This window comes from Maniola jurtina, chromosome 16 (assembly GCF_905333055.1).
Source record: "Maniola jurtina chromosome 16, ilManJurt1.1, whole genome shotgun sequence".
In the NCBI taxonomy this organism is placed as follows: Eukaryota; Metazoa; Arthropoda; class Insecta; order Lepidoptera; family Nymphalidae; genus Maniola; species Maniola jurtina.
The window spans coordinates 4,777,350-4,792,633 of record NC_060044.1 but is presented as its reverse complement, the minus strand read 5'-3'; the positions used below and the strand labels follow the sequence as shown (position 1 = coordinate 4,792,633).

General features: G+C 35.9%; 2 protein-coding genes across 7 annotated transcripts; one reads left to right on the top strand and one right to left on the bottom strand.

Moving 5' to 3' along the window:
* Positions 1–407: 407 nt before the first annotated feature.
* LOC123873095 (CLIP domain-containing serine protease 14D-like) lies at positions 408–7,164 on the bottom strand. Of its 2 annotated transcripts, none has more exons than XM_045917802.1 (9): positions 6,865–7,164; positions 6,082–6,134; positions 5,384–5,475; positions 4,461–4,648; positions 3,675–3,783; positions 3,079–3,260; positions 2,299–2,399; positions 1,486–1,668; positions 408–580 (listed from the first exon to the last, which is right to left on the bottom strand). In XM_045917802.1, the coding sequence occupies exons 1-9, from the start codon at positions 6,929–6,931 to the stop codon at positions 470–472; spliced, it is 1,086 nt and encodes a 361-aa protein (XP_045773758.1). In that variant the 5' UTR covers positions 6,932–7,164; the 3' UTR covers positions 408–469. The 2 variants fall into 2 exon arrangements, with proteins under 2 accessions (XP_045773758.1, XP_045773759.1); XM_045917803.1 differs by having other exon boundaries at positions 1,486–1,656.
* A 3,062-nt stretch (positions 7,165–10,226) lies between these two features.
* LOC123873092 lies at positions 10,227–15,011 on the top strand. Of its 5 annotated transcripts, none has more exons than XM_045917797.1 (16): positions 10,227–10,605; positions 10,948–11,064; positions 11,192–11,313; positions 11,800–12,067; positions 12,146–12,175; positions 12,257–12,328; positions 12,507–12,527; positions 12,642–12,677; positions 12,826–12,882; positions 13,217–13,255; positions 13,344–13,382; positions 13,499–13,696; positions 13,996–14,055; positions 14,133–14,244; positions 14,716–14,817; positions 14,919–15,011. In XM_045917797.1, exons 1-14 carry the CDS (start codon positions 10,393–10,395, stop codon positions 14,184–14,186), a joined length of 1,326 nt encoding a protein of 441 aa, XP_045773753.1. In that variant the 5' UTR covers positions 10,227–10,392; the 3' UTR covers positions 14,187–14,244; positions 14,716–14,817; positions 14,919–15,011. The 5 variants fall into 5 exon arrangements, with proteins under 5 accessions (XP_045773753.1, XP_045773751.1, XP_045773755.1 ...); XM_045917795.1 differs by having other exon boundaries at positions 12,504–12,527; XM_045917799.1 differs by lacking the exon at positions 12,642–12,677.
* The last annotated feature ends 273 nt before the right edge of the window (positions 15,012–15,284 follow it).

The following is a 15,284-nucleotide window of genomic DNA, read 5'->3' as shown; positions in this document are numbered from 1 at the left end:
GGTACCACTATCCCGTAAAAGTACGCGCGGTTGTCTAGGAAGGGGAGAAAATTTAAGAAATACTACGTCTTTTATTGTGAAGCACTGTGCTTTGAGCCTTATCTGTATATATATTAAAACCAATTGATGCAAAGATCATCACTTGAGAACGGCTCGACCGATTCGGCTATTTTTTTTGTTTTGTTCGTGAGTATCAGGACAAGGTTTGTATGAAATATTTTTTTTGAAAAATCTACCGGATAAGTCTTTTTGTATGAGAAGAATACCTCAAAACACTTCTCATTTTTTTCGTAAGTAAATTGCTCCCGCACGAATCTAGGGGTAGCTAGTTGGAGTAGCAGTTTTGCCTGAAGTTTTGTAGGTAACGATAGCAAACCTTTTTTCCTTCTTAGAATAATTACATAAAACCTTTTAATTTTATCCTTTATTAAATTAAAATTGCACATTTTCTTATTTTATCAATTACAAATCACGATGGCAAGTTATCCACTATCCATTTGTGGTAGTGAGCGATGTTTGTATACACGCTGGGGACTCCTTCAGTCCCACAGTTCTCGGATCCAAAGGATACTATACCAATCTGCAAGAAAACGGTAAAGTTAGTGAAGTTAATATACGTATGGTGTTCTAGTTACAGCTTGTATTCTTGCAAACATATCTATGACTTGCAAAGACAATCTACATTCATACAACATACATACAAACATACATATGTACATACAATTCGAAACCTGATGCTGCTGCCGAAACGTCTAAATTAAACGGTAGGCAAGTTATAACGAATACTAATTAAAAGTAGCTTCAATACGGCATCTTTTGAAGAATATTAAGTAGATACACTGAAAACCCGGAACGGTTAAAAAAATAGTAATTTCATTTGAAGAATTAAAAATTGTACCTATAACACCTACGACTGCTGTGCCTTCTAGTGGCCTAGGTACCTACATGTTATAACCTCAATAATCTAATACATATATGTATCTAAAACCTGCTTTGACGTGTACGTCGTTTTGTAAAACGACGTCAAGTAGGCTTTGACAAAAATGCACACAAATATGATGTCTCTCACTCCAAACACATAATTAGACTAGAAGGTCTCCATTGGGTAAAATGAAAGACCAATTTTTGTAGGACCAAAATAATTATAAAACATCACTGATCTTCTAATCACACTAATATTATAAAGGCGAAAGTTTGTGTGTGTGTGTGTGTGTGTGTGTGTGTGTGTGTGTGTGTGTGTGTGTGTGTGTGTGTGTGTGTGTGTGTGTATGTTTGTTACTCTTTCACGCAATAACTACTGGACGGATTTGGCTGAAATTTGGAATGGAGATAGATAATATCCTGGATTAGCACATAGGCTACTTTTTATCCCGGAAAATCAAAGAGTTCCCACGGGATTTTAAAAAACCGAAATCCACGCGGGCGAAGCCGCGGGCATCTTCTAGTTACCTATAAATACGTAAACGAATGATTCTATTTAGGTACCTGAGTATACTGTCCATCTCTTTGAAGTGTTAGAGGAGCTCCGCCGAATCCAGAACAGGCGTCCTTCCCTTCTTCACCGCCCGCACATAGCTGGCCCTCGTGAATAGGGACTGACTCCCCGAAAATGCGTTCACAAGTCTCCAGAGAAACCAGCGGGAGTTCCAATTGTTGCTGTCGCCCAACCTAGGGATAATTGTATTTCTGACAAAACTACTATGAATCATACTAGCCATATACAATTTATTTGTTATCAGAATACGCCATTATTAAACGTTTAGTTAATTCGTAACTAATTGAAAAAATAGTTTGGAGACGAAGATCCGGAACTCTTATTAAGTTGTACCTATTACATAACTAAAGCTAAAATTATGAGACACAACTGCCTGGACAAAAAAATGAAAAACTCAAAATTTCCGGTAGCCAGGTCTAAACTGTCTAAATACAAATAAATAAAAATCTGTTTTAGAATGTAAAGGTAGAACTCTTTCATATTATGATACCCCACTTGGTATCTTACTTTGAAAATTGAAAATGCTGCCTAATTATTATTAGTTCATGAACACATTTTGTTTTTTTTTTTTTTGTGATGTACCTCGGTAAAATTCACGGTCTTTTAATTTTTTCCTTTACTTATTCTTATAAGATCTACCTACCTTTCATGATTCTAGGTCAACGGGAAGTACCTACTTACCTTATCTTGACAGACACGACAGACGGACAGACAGAGTGATCCTATTAAGGGACCCGTGTTTACTTTTGAGGTACCGAACCCTAAAAAAGATAGTAGGTAACTAGGTAAATATTTAAAAGTACCAAGTTATTTTGTCCCGATAGTTTTCCCCAGCCAACCAGCGAAGCGCGTTCGTTGATCACAATTTCCGGCTTATCGTTCAAACAGATCGGCGCGGCTGTCACTGAAATAAAGGCAACCACTATTAGTGACAAGATCTGATGTGATCATGAGTAATAACTAACCTTGGCCAAGGACACTGCGGAACACGATCCATCGCAAATTACAGGTAGGTAGATACATTGAATAGATAAATTCAATTATAAATAGCTGTCTGGGCTAAAAAAGTTAATGGACTGAACGCCACTACCTGTCGGTAGTCTATAAAACGTTTCAACTTAAACATAATTGAAATTCACCTATTATCCAATTGCTATTTAATTTTACTAATTTTGAACTTAGGTTATTTATCTATGAATAGGTAGTATGAATGAATATGAATATGAAATATTAATGGAAGATATTATGTCCCATAAAGTACATTATAAAGTTTATTGATTCATTTGACTCGCTTCTTATAAACAGTAAAATTTTCATATCTAAATACACAACATTATTTTCAATTCTTGAAAGCTGACATAACTGAACTGAACCTCATCAAAACATCATCATCATAGTCGTTAACCGTTAGACCCATCGCCATTTGCCAGTCATTACTCTGGTTCTCCTATGGATCGGATTACCTTACTTCTTTCTGGTTTGATCTCGTAGAACAACTCCAAGCATAGTTCTGTCCATTTCTCGCTGAGTGACTATGAGCTTTCTATCTTAGAAACTATCAGAAACGTTGCCTGTATATTTACCAGAATATTTGATATCGTCCTTTAGTATGATCATGGCTATGTCGTGTCTAAATATCTTCTGCTCATATCCTGGATGGACGGAGACACTTTCCACCTTGATCGCTTGGGTGGCGGGCGCGCAGAAGAACTCATTGCAATCCGGACTGCGGCTTATATCCCATTCACCGATCACAACCGTTGATCTTATGGACAAAGGAACGTAATTAAAATAATCGACATATTATTCTTCTTTTAATTTCATGCAATTATGTATTAACTATTATCAAAAGAAGTGTACCTATACTTATACCCAGGTAACCTTCTCTGATATTTTTACAATGTAAACAAAGTTTTTTTTCAACTCAAGAGTTAGATATAGGTAGGTCCGTTCACCTTTTATTAAAAAAAATCTGTCAAATTATTGAGCTGTTTAGTTTAGAAATTAAAGGGAAAATCAATGGCGGAAACCAATGCGGGAAAAATCGCAACAATCTTCGGTTTAATGACTTAAATTTCAAAAGAAAATTCTGTTTTTAACTAAAGTCAGTAAGCATAAGTAATTTTGCACAGGTCAGAAACAATAGAGATTGTTTTCAGATGCTAAAGTAAATACTTACAACTTGTATCCTTCCGGTTTAGCCAAAGCACAATGAGCGGCTGTCAATACAACCCGTTTGGCTATAATCGATCCGCTGCAGGCAAATCGCACATTGCCGGTCTCTTTATCTGAGAATTGTAATTCTTTTTAATTTACGAAAAAAGTAACCTACCTACTAAACAACCTGCAATATTCTGCTAAGTTATCTGAGGATTGATTGACTTTTCAGTAATATTTGTGTTACACAAGCTCTAAATAAAATAAATCACACTAATCACACTAATATTATAAAGGCGAAGGTTTGTGTTGTATGTGTACAAGAATGTTTGTTACTCCTTCACGCGAAAACTACTCGACAGATTTGGCTGAAATTCGGAATGGAGATAGATAATATCCTAGATTCGCACATAGGCTACTTTTTATCACGTAAAATGAAAGAGTTCCCACGGGATTTCGAAAAACCTAAATCCACGCGGGCGAAGTCGCGGGCATCGGCTAGTATTATATAAAGACAAAAGCCTATGTGTGTATGTATGTGCGTATATTTGTAACTTTTTCACGCAAAAACTACTGGACAAATTTGGCTGAAATTTAAAGTTGAAATATGTAGATTATTCCCAGGATTAACACAAAGGCTACTTTTTATCCCGGAAAATCAAAGAGTTATAATATCCACGCGAACGAAGTCACGGGCATCAGTTATTACATAATAATACGAGAGATCTATGCCCAGCAGTGGACGTGTATAAGTTGACGCTGATGAAATACAGTGGGATTATAGATTGCTTTGATATAGATAGCTTACTTGTAAATCCTATTCGAGCTACCCAAGGATGAGCGCCGATGCCTTTGTAGTCGATCCCCTGGACCATGCTTTTGCCACACGACTCTGTTCCCGGCGGGTACACCCGTCCGCATTCACATGACGGACAACACACATAGTCTTCATTGTTGTAGTTGCCGCAAGTGAGCGAATTTAGGCGGTGGAAATACCTTAGAAGACAAATAAAAATCTTATAGCCTCAATAGCTCAACGTTTATAGGAGCGGACTGAAATCCGAAAGGTCAGCGGTTCAAATCCCACCCGTTGCACTATTGTCGTACCCACTCCTAACACAAGCTTTACGCTTAGGTACAAAAAAGGAGTTGGAGGAGAAATAGGAATGTTAGTCATGATTAAAAAATGACTAATATTCTTTTTTAAAAAAAAAAGGTACCCACGACACAGGATTACCTAATGTACGGACAGTGAAAAAAAATTGCACAAGTTGTATTTGGTTAACTAGATTTTTTTTTTCATTTTTTTTTTCATATTGACTTAGACACAAATAAATTTATGGTAATATAATATAATAAGAGCAATTAACAGGTTATTTTGAAGGTGAACCACTAGGTGATAACCTAGTGGTTAAGAATCGGCCTCCTTTTCGGGGGATCGCCGGTTCGATCCCAGGCAAGCCCAACTTTTCGGAATCATGTGCATTTCAAGCAATCAAACATTACTCTTCAACTGTGAAGGAAAACGTCGTGAGGAAACCTGCATGCCTGAGAGTTCTCCATAATGTTCTCAAAGGTGTGAAGTCTGCCAATCCACACTTGGCCAGCATGGTGGAATAAGGCCAAATACTTCCCCTTCTGATAGGAGACCAGTCCTCAGTAGTGAGCCGGCGATGAGTTGATCATGATCATGATGATCAAACAGGTTATTCTTGAATAGCAAAAACTTACCTGTCAGATGAAAAGCAAGCGAAATCCATTAAATCTTCTAACAATGGGCATTCACTTATGGGCACACAGGACATATTGGCTGGACATCGGCTCTGAAATATAAAAAAATACATGATGCCCGCGACTTCGTCTGCATGAATTATAAATTTATTAGAAATCCCGTGGGAATTTAATTTCCTCCACTCTTATAATGTAAATAAACCTCTTTAATTTTCCGGGATAAAAAGTTATAGTTATTTCAGTTTGCGGGATGCAAGCTACTTCTGTACCAAATTTCATGTAAATCGGTTAAGCAGATTGGCCTTTAAGAATCCCGTGGGAAATCTTTAATTTTCTGGGATAAAAAGCAGCCTATATCCTTCCCCGGGATGTAAGCTCACAGGTACCGAATTTCATCAAAATCGATTAAACTGTTGGGCCGTGAAAAGCTAGCAGACAGGCAGACAGACAGATATACAAACACACTTCTGCAGTGACCTGTCTGTCTATCATGTCTCTAGCTCGAAGACGAAATGAGTTACAAACAAGTCTGTATGGTGTAGGACATTGACCGAAAACCGAATATTGAATTAGAAATTCAATTAAATTTTATTTTTCAGGGGTGCCCCCATGCATGGAAAAGGAGCGGGAAAAAATTAATAACCTTAAGTATGTGTTACTTATAGAGACAATAATATATCTATACAACTAATACTTACATTAAAAGTCATGTTTTCAGCCCTTGGACTCATATCGACACTTATAGACACAGCTGAAATGTGAACAGTTTAAATCAATAACGGCACATAATATGAAGTCCGAAAGAATAGGTAGGTTTTAGTACAAAATCGGCAAATGATAGAGCATCAATATTGCATGAGCGATTATACCTACAAGTAATTTTAAATAACCATGAAATACTGTACAATAGACATTATCGTAACTGCATCGAGGTTATATTAAGTTCAATTTTATTTCTCAGTAACATAGGAATGCCCATGAATTTGCCCACAGATCGTGTAAACAGCAAATATGTACGCTAGAAACAAAAATAATTATATCTATGTATATCTAGTAGATAATCTTGGCTATCTCTTCGAAAAAAATCTAAATAATCAGTAGGTATACTTAACACAAAGTCAAAATCTGCGTGTTTTTGCTCATATGTAGGTAACCTTTTGATTTAAAAGCGAATTTCTGCTTCTAAGTTTAATTCATTTCTGAATTTTCCCCATCACATTTAGACCCGTAAGAATTAGAGCATTTGACTACGAAGATTCAGTTTATAAAATAGATAAACATACTCTCACTTAAACTGCGAGTCTGCTTGTTAAGCATGAAAACTAGCTAGTTACTTAAGTCACTGTTAACTAACGACGCTACAAAATTGCCGTTATTCACAAAATACCATTGGTAGTTCTATGGTTTGAATCAGAGATCAATTAGGTTCAAACGGAAAGATCTAACCAACGAACCTACGAATGCTTCTTTAGGTGACTTACTTCCAAATTGGGCGTCAACTGACAGTCTAAATATTAACACACCAAACAATGCGTGAAATATAGTCATTTTCACTTTTTACAAATCACTATTCACTTAACATAATTCACCATAAAAAAGTTACATAAAATTTAAATTCCAAGCTTTGGGAGCTTCCGCGCTAATTTTTCTTCAACGACTTTTGCATATTATTATTGGAAAAAATATTCTTTATTGTTTGTATGTCTGTCATTATAGATCCACACCATGATCAAAACAGAAATAACACGCTACGAAGCCTCCGTTTCGACCGACGGGCTTCAGGGATGCTCAACAATTTTATCATCTACGAGTATCTAAATATGAATAGAATTTAATTTAAGCATCGCCTGTATCCAATCAATAGACGCCCTTCCACTGTGCGTTAAATAACTTCACTAAAATATCTATATACTTTATATATAAACCATCCGCTTCAAGGGTATCAAATTTAAAACCATATAAAACAGGATTAAGATACATCGGCATCCGAAGTCCCAAACAAAGAGTTGTCGAATTTGTGGATATAATATTTGGTATTCTGACTAATTACTAATTCTACAATATTCATAACGCTGATGAAGTAAGTAATTAATTTGTGCTTTGAAAAAAATGATGGAAAAATGCGTTACAAATTGTTTTCTATCCCTGACGGTCTGTGATTCACCGCTATGCACGTTCGCTTCAACTTAATAAGCGAGTATTACCTACTATTTAGTAACATCATGCACATCAATTTAAACGCACATCAATTTTATGCGATTTAAATATCACAAGTTATTAGAGTTGCTTTTCCTTTACCTTGTGATCTAGTCTCTAGGTTCTTTCTCTATTATTCATAAACAGTCTTATTCTTACCAACCTAGTAAGCCTTCCCATTAAAGCGTCTAAGGGCTAAAGATTTGATTACCTGTTTCATAGGGCGTTATTAATAGTGAATATGGGGAGACTTCTTTCAATAGTTAGAATTACTTATTAATTTAAAACTAGGTAATATGTACGCTAAAACGAAGGAGTCATTTTATTCATAAGAAGACCGCAAAAGTCTTATTCAACGTGAATGTACTAAACAACATCCTATTTTTCAATCTATTAGTAACAAAAGAGAACATTGTTGCTCCTAGTTTCGTTCGCACTAGGCGCTAATAATATAATAACATGTTTTAATTCACACCGAAATTGTCAGTCCATAAAAAATTTGAAGAGAATTCACGGCGACTGGACCGTAGCCGCTAATCTCCAGTGAAAATCAGTTTTTTATATGTTGTTCCTTTGTTAAAAGCTTTTTGCGCGAACTGGTGTCATTCACACTGGGTCACTGGACACTGGCCAGTCTGTTAGTACTTCGCTGGGAAGAATTTATTGGGAATAATATAATTATTTGGTAAAAAGCGGTGAAAGCCTTGTGGTTAGGATGTCGGCCTTCTATTCCGATTTCAGAAGGTTCGATTCCGGCACGCACCCCTAACTTTTCAGAGTTATGTGCGTTTTAAGCAATTCAATATCACTTGCTTTAACGGTGAAGGAAAATATTGTGAACAGCTTGCAGCCTCAGATTTTTTTTTATATGTTTTGAAAGGTGTGTGAAGTCTTCTTATTCTGAGAAGAATAAGAAGAAAAGAAATCCGTGCTCAGTAGTAGTCCGGCGATGGGTTGATCATATTATTTTGTATTCCATTACTGATTGGGTTCTCACACCTATCTGTACCTACACTCTTCAGCTATTAAATATCTTGAACAGGCCCCTTGCAGGCAAGCTCTACCTTGACTACATCACCTACCTATACAGGGTGCTTAGTAATTAGTATATAATGACAACACGTACCCATGCTACTTTGATCTGATAAATACAATGCTGAAGTAAAATGACGAAATAAAATTATAAAAATTTCCATACAATTTTTTTTTATGTCCAAGTTTTCATGGCCCTAACGTGCCCTAACTCACTGAGATCGTTGGCCTTGGCCTATGTAAAGATGGCCAACGATCTCAGTGAGTTAGGGCACGTTAGGGTCATGAAAACTTTGACATATTTTTTTTTATAAATTTTGTATGGAAATTTTTATAATTTTATTTCGTCATTTTACTTCAGCATTGAATTTATCAGATAAAAGTAGCATGGGTACGTGTTGTCTTTATATACTTATTACCAAACACCCTGTATAGATACCTAACAAAGACAATCGCTGATACCTAAATGTTTGGTGTGATCAGAGTCAATCGCAAGCTTATTTAATTTTGTTTTCGACAATCTTTCGAGATGTTTTTCTGAATCTTTTTATAGCTCAACCGGGTCCGTTTTATATTTTATCAGCTACTTATCGTATGGATATTATGTATCAGACTTACTATACATACTACACATAATATTATATACACATTATTTGTATAAATTAGGTCTCAAGTTGCAACCTTCAGACCGTAAAATACTGTTTATAACTTTATGAATCATCCAGGATGGCGAATTTTCTCATCGGTCTACATTTATTTCTATTTATAATATTTAACCTGTTTAATTACCATAATTTTGTATTCAAATTTTATGAATACTACCTACTTATTATCTCCTGCAATTTACTATCTACTACAGCTTTATTTACTAGCTGATGTCCGCTACTTCAGCCGCATGGATTTAGTTCTTAAAAATCCCTTGGGAATTCTATGATATTCTAGGACCAAAAGTAGTAAGAGTAGTACAAGAGTATATCATTCTTCAAGGCTTTAGCTATAGTTACTCATTCAAAAAATCATGCCAATCTGTTGCTCCATCGCGACGTGATTGAAGAACAAACAAACAAATAATCACATTTTTTCCTTTATGATATGAGTAGTGGTGCAATAATTTATGACTCTAGCAAGCAAGAATCAAGATCCAACAAAAATCCGGTTCGAAGGACCATCAACGTCAGTAGTGGAGATAATTAAGCTACAATGAGGTACTTGCAGCTTAATTTCTAAAATTGGTTGTCCAGAAAAGTGACATATCCGCATCACAGTTGTATCTATTCAAACCATGACGCTATTTAACGCTCATGACCGTAATGACTTCCTAATTCTATTAAATGTGCGTATAATACTTTCATCACAAATAATAGATGAGGATTTGTAAAACTGTACATAACTGTACTTACCTAATTAATTTAATTTTTACTAAAATACCTATCTAGGTATTCTGTTTAACGCTGGACAAAATTAGACCACAGAATTTAACCAATGGAAGAGAACGAGTATCTATTTTGTTTTTTAAGTATTTTCATAAGTACTCATTATAGGTAAAAAAAAAAATATATGATATAAAAACTCATTTTACTTTTGATCAACTGAGTTGTTAAAGAAGAAAAAAGAACTGAAATAATTTGTCAAATAGACTTTCCAACATTTGCAATCATGGAGAAGGAAACATAAATTTTCGTATTTTAATTCAAATTACATTACCACCGTTAATATCACCACGATGGCTATAAATCAAAATTAAATTCAAATCAAAACCAAAGAACTCTTAAAGGGGCGATATGGTATTGTGCAATCAACATCAAAAACAGTACACGGACCATCGGATATCTGATATGAAACTGACGCGCAGCGCATCAGACCAGAATGTGTTCTTCACTTATGTATGCCTGGTCAATGAAGTAAAACCATCCTTTGCTAGCAACGGAGTGAGCTCGACAGACCGAGGACTATTACGAACATCGTTTCATATTATACATGAGAATGCTGATGAAGTATGTAACGGAAATTCTAATAAGTACTCTAGTTTTTCTTCAGTTGTAAATTAAAAGTAGACACAGCAATACTAATTAGAGCCTCAATAGCTCAACCGGTAAAGCAGTGGACTGAAAACTGAAAGGTCGACGGTTCAAACCCCGCCCGTTGCACTATTGTCGTACCTACTCCTAGCACAAGCCTGACGCTTAGCTGAAGAGGAAAGTGGAATATTAGTCATTTAACATGGCTAATATTCTTTTAAAAAAAATACGTAATTCTAGATAAAATATGTAATGACTATCGTTAAAGACAAGTTAATTAATTATTTGTTTATTTCAAAACCCAATTTTTGTTCCTAGATTATTCAAGAACAGCCAATTCAAGTGGAAAGATCAAAAGCCCTTCATGAGCTTGTCGAGTCACATAAACATGATCGTGATGTCGCTGGACAGGAAACAGTTCAAACAAAGGATAAAGTAAGCGTGATGAGTTGATTTGCTGATTTAATGCCAGATAATGTTAATTGTATAAAGCTATACCATACCTATCATACTTTGATGAGTACTTTTTTAGAGTTATAAACAAATAGTGCATTGATTTTAGCCGGTAAATGAAAATAATGAATCAGACACAGAAGATTCTAATCATTATGTAAACCCAAAGAAACTAACGCTAACTAAAATGAAGTGGCTAACCGAAGGACGTACGGATTCTCCAGATTCTAGGTAGTTACTATATCAAATCTATCCTTTCTAATTAGAATATTGTTCGAGTTTTGAGTGACCCAAATGCTCTTCCAGAAATGTTAACGCGTTGACAGGTGCCAAAGTAACAGGTGCCAAAGAGAGAAGACCTTGCTAAAATACTATATGGTAGGTACAGTAAATAAACTAGATTGTTATTATGAAAATAAACGTAAGTAGTGTTTAGTCGCTACACTAAAACAACTACACTAAACTAAAGAGCTCTAGATACTAGCAGCATAATATGAGCGTGTGGTGACTGTTGCAAAATCCATACCCAGGACTTGACGTTCATCAGTTGAAACGATGATGTAGCGAAAATAAAGAAAGCGAGATAAAAACTAAGCGATCCAACCTACTTAGTAAAATCTTGAAAAACAGGATTAAAGAATCACTCGCGAACTTAAAAATGAATGGACACATCTCCACAATCTCTCTGGTGATTTAGAAATCACTGTTTCTTTTCAGTTCACCATATTTAACACCAGACAGCTCGATGACTTCAATCGGTAGTAGAAAATCCGAAGATATGATGGACACTCATGAAAGTTTCGGTGACAAATGTTTATCCACAATACTAAGGCTCGATCGAGAGCACAATATGTTTGGATTGTCAAATATTGCCATCGTGGATAAAAAGGTGTCAAAGAAAATACGCAAAGAAGATGATAAGCCAGTGTTTCCACAGAATCCGATAGTTCAGATATGCTGTGGTAGAAGTTGCTGTAAACACAAGGTCTGGAACTCTTCTTAACTACAATGTTTTATCGTTGCAATTTCTTTCGGAACCTTTAACTCTTTTATTTTATTTCAGAGTAACACGGATCTACCAGCGTCTCTAAAGGTACCTACTTACTGATAAATAATCTAGAAAAATCATACCTTAGAGATGCTAAAACCCTTTTTAATATTAATTATTTTTCAGTGCTCCGGATGTCGAAGTTGCTGCATTGATCCATGTTGCCTTATTTGTGCAGGCAAATGTGGAACACCAAGTGTAAGTATTCTGTACAGTTGAAATTGTACGTATCTATTGAGATGAGTTATGTTTGCGAGTTATTTTTTTTGTCACCACTAATATTGTATTTAACTTCATTCAATATATTTTTAGTGTTACATATTCAAGTAAAAATGGAATGATTTTCCAGAGAAACATTTTTTTTTTCTTTCAGAAGGATCCGCCGTGCCCATCACTTGTAAGTAAAAAGTCAAGAGAACATTATGTCGAATCAAAATCACTCAAACACTTTGATTCAAATCTTTATATTTTTCTTTAATTTCTTTGTCTCTATTAATCTCTATATTTTCAGTGCACTCAATGCCCACGAGGCAAATGTGTTTGTAAGGTACGAAATATGAATGTGTTCACCTAAAAATGAATAAGCATACTTGTTTTCAATAACTACTTATACGATAGACATTTTTATTTTTACTTACTTCAATTTGTTTAATCGATTTCAATGAATAATATTCTCATTGGTGTATATTTTTCAGGAATCATGTTTACCCTCAAAGTGTAGGATTGATTGCACAACTTGTTATGGCATGAAGGTAATACAATTATATTCAAAATCAATTAGTACGTGAAAGAATCAGGACTACCCGCGACTGACAGGTCGTTTGGCACGCGGCTTGCGAGATATCTCTCGGACGTCGAGGCTTATATCTCTCGAGGGCTTGGGTTAGGTCCGCGATTTACGTCCGATAGTTAGTACAGTTCAGTTTACTATGTATGTGTCATCAAGATTCCTATAAGTCGCGGCTATCAGTCGCGTCCGTCAGCCACGTACAATAATTTTGTTTCAGGCTTTAAATATACTGGCTTTACATGTTCCACAATCTACAATCTTTACCTTCTACCCTGTAACTTCTTTTACTGTTACAGATCACATTTAAAAGGAAACCAAAATTTGATCCATCTCCTGTAAGTAACGTTTTGTATGTAGAAATATAATGGTATATTTTATAACGAAACCCATACTGTAAATGATTAAACAATAATTGTTTTTCAGAATGAACTTACTCCAAGATCTAGCTGTATTTTGCAAAAAGTTAGTATTCTGGCATTCTGGCCTTACAATCTGAACTGATGCTTAAAATCTTGATTGAAACAATTAAATAAAATATCTCTCTCTTTAAATGTTTGGAAATCGATCTTCATTTTCAGCCAATGGCCTGTCGCTCCTGCCACCACCTTCCCCAATGTATCCCACCCTCCAACTGCTTCCCATATCTGATGCCGTGTTACTGGCCTTCGCGAGCTGGGGCACCTTGCAATCACCCATCCCGATGCTTCCATAACCCGCCATGTCGACCGCCGAGAAAAAGAGCGTCGTGCATTCCTCCTGACGAAGTTTGCCCGACCGTAAGTTAATTTGTGTCGGCTTTTCTAATTTTGCAGAGCTACCCGCAATTTCGTTGACTTCTGAACTCATTCATCATCATCATCATCATAATTATTATCAAAGTCAGTTGTTTTAATCTATATAACATAGGTACTAAATTGAAGTCAGCCAAGGAAGCCAGTAAAGAAAAGCAAGCGGCGCTCGGCGCCCTTTGTAAAAGCCTGCGTCCGTGTGCGAACTCCGCATCACATTTTTATCGGTCGCTACGAATTTCACGTAACGATACAATTTTATCTTCTAATTATACCTTTTTTTACAGACGGGTAAATGTGCAGACGAAGCTAAAAATACGAAATGTAGCAATCAAGCCTGCCCTGGGGTATGTATTTTAAATTTTATTCCTACATAGGTACATTAAAGTTGAATTTTTCATAACGGTCCGATAATACTTTTCAGCAAAATCCAGTGATGAAATCAGCTATCGAGAAAAGATTTGGAGACAAAAAGTGAACAATTATACCTAATGGTTATCAGCTTGGAATCTCGTCCCAGTTGCAGTTCTATAGAGGTCTGGTCTATTTTAGATTTGATTCCTACTGATTACTTTTGATTCGAGGGTGTTTCTTCTAGATTACAACTAGGTTATTCAAGTGGCGGACCAACTTAATATTGAAAGGCCGGCAACGCATCGGCGGTACCTCTGGTGCTGCAAATTTTCATCGGCGGCGGTAATCACTTAACACCAGGTGACCTGCTTTGCTGGCTATTGTATACATATATTATATTTTTAAAAACCCCTAACGCATCTCAGTGTACGGGTAAATACGAATTCTCCTTGCACCTACTGGTGGGAGATGCCGGTGGGTGCACGCGTAGTCCACCCACTAAAGGATTTTAAGAATTTAATAGGGGTCATGCACATGAAGTCTGGGAAATAAGTTTATCTTATCCTTGGCAGTAAAAACAATAAGAACAATGAAGGAATGATATTTCTTTTCAGAATAAGTAAGCCATTAATAAAGAGATTTTGAAATTTCAGACAGAAGCACAAAATCGGATGACACAGTAAGATCCCATTGAAAATGTGCGCCAATTTCCTTGCGGTCGATCTTGAGATCAATTTTATCAAGAGTTTTACTAGGTAAGTTATGGTTATCTGACTTACGGTATCCCTTTTGTATCTTTTTATACTTTCATGTTGAGTTTGACAAAAAATAACTTCAATTTTTGTCTTATTTTCAGGTAGCATCATTTCACCTGTTATTTAAGAAAATATGTTACTTATTACCTAATTACTTTTTAGAACAAACGTATAAAACGTAATAAAAGCTCATTTAAAAATACGAGTTTTCTTGATTTAAGTAGGTAGGTATATTAATAGTATTAGGGGCGTGTGGCCTAGTTGTGACAACGCATATCAATTGATTGCAATTGTTAGGTACTCGTAAGCAACGTTCACCCAAGTCGGTAACTGGATGGATCACCAACGTTGGCCGTTTCGTTTCTTTCATGCTTCGGAGAGCACGTTAAGCCATCGGTCCCGGTTATGCTTACCACTAACAACGGATAACAACTGTAAAACCTAACCTAAATCTCGTTTTATTAGAC

What these genes read in the sequence shown, in the direction of transcription:
- LOC123873095 (XM_045917802.1), bottom strand. Translation starts at nt 6,931, where the DNA reads ATGACTATATTTCACGCATTGTTTGGTGTGTTAATATTTAGACTGTCA. An exon ending in CTGAAAACATGACTTTTAAT is followed by an intron (nt 5,476 to 6,081) that starts GTAAGTATTAGT and finishes TTTATATTTCAG; the next exon opens with AGCCGATGTCCAGCCAATAT. An exon ending in GAGATGGACAGTATACTCAG is followed by an intron (nt 581 to 1,485) that starts GTACCTAAATAG and finishes GTTTTCTTGCAG; the next exon opens with ATTGGTATAGTATCCTTTGG.
- LOC123873092 (XM_045917795.1), top strand. Translation starts at nt 10,393, where the DNA reads ATGGTATTGTGCAATCAACATCAAAAACAGTACACGGACCATCGGATA. An exon ending in ATCCGCCGTGCCCATCACTT is followed by an intron (nt 12,528 to 12,641) that starts GTAAGTAAAAAG and finishes CTATATTTTCAG; the next exon opens with TGCACTCAATGCCCACGAGG. An exon ending in CAAAATTTGATCCATCTCCT is followed by an intron (nt 13,256 to 13,343) that starts GTAAGTAACGTT and finishes ATTGTTTTTCAG; the next exon opens with AATGAACTTACTCCAAGATC.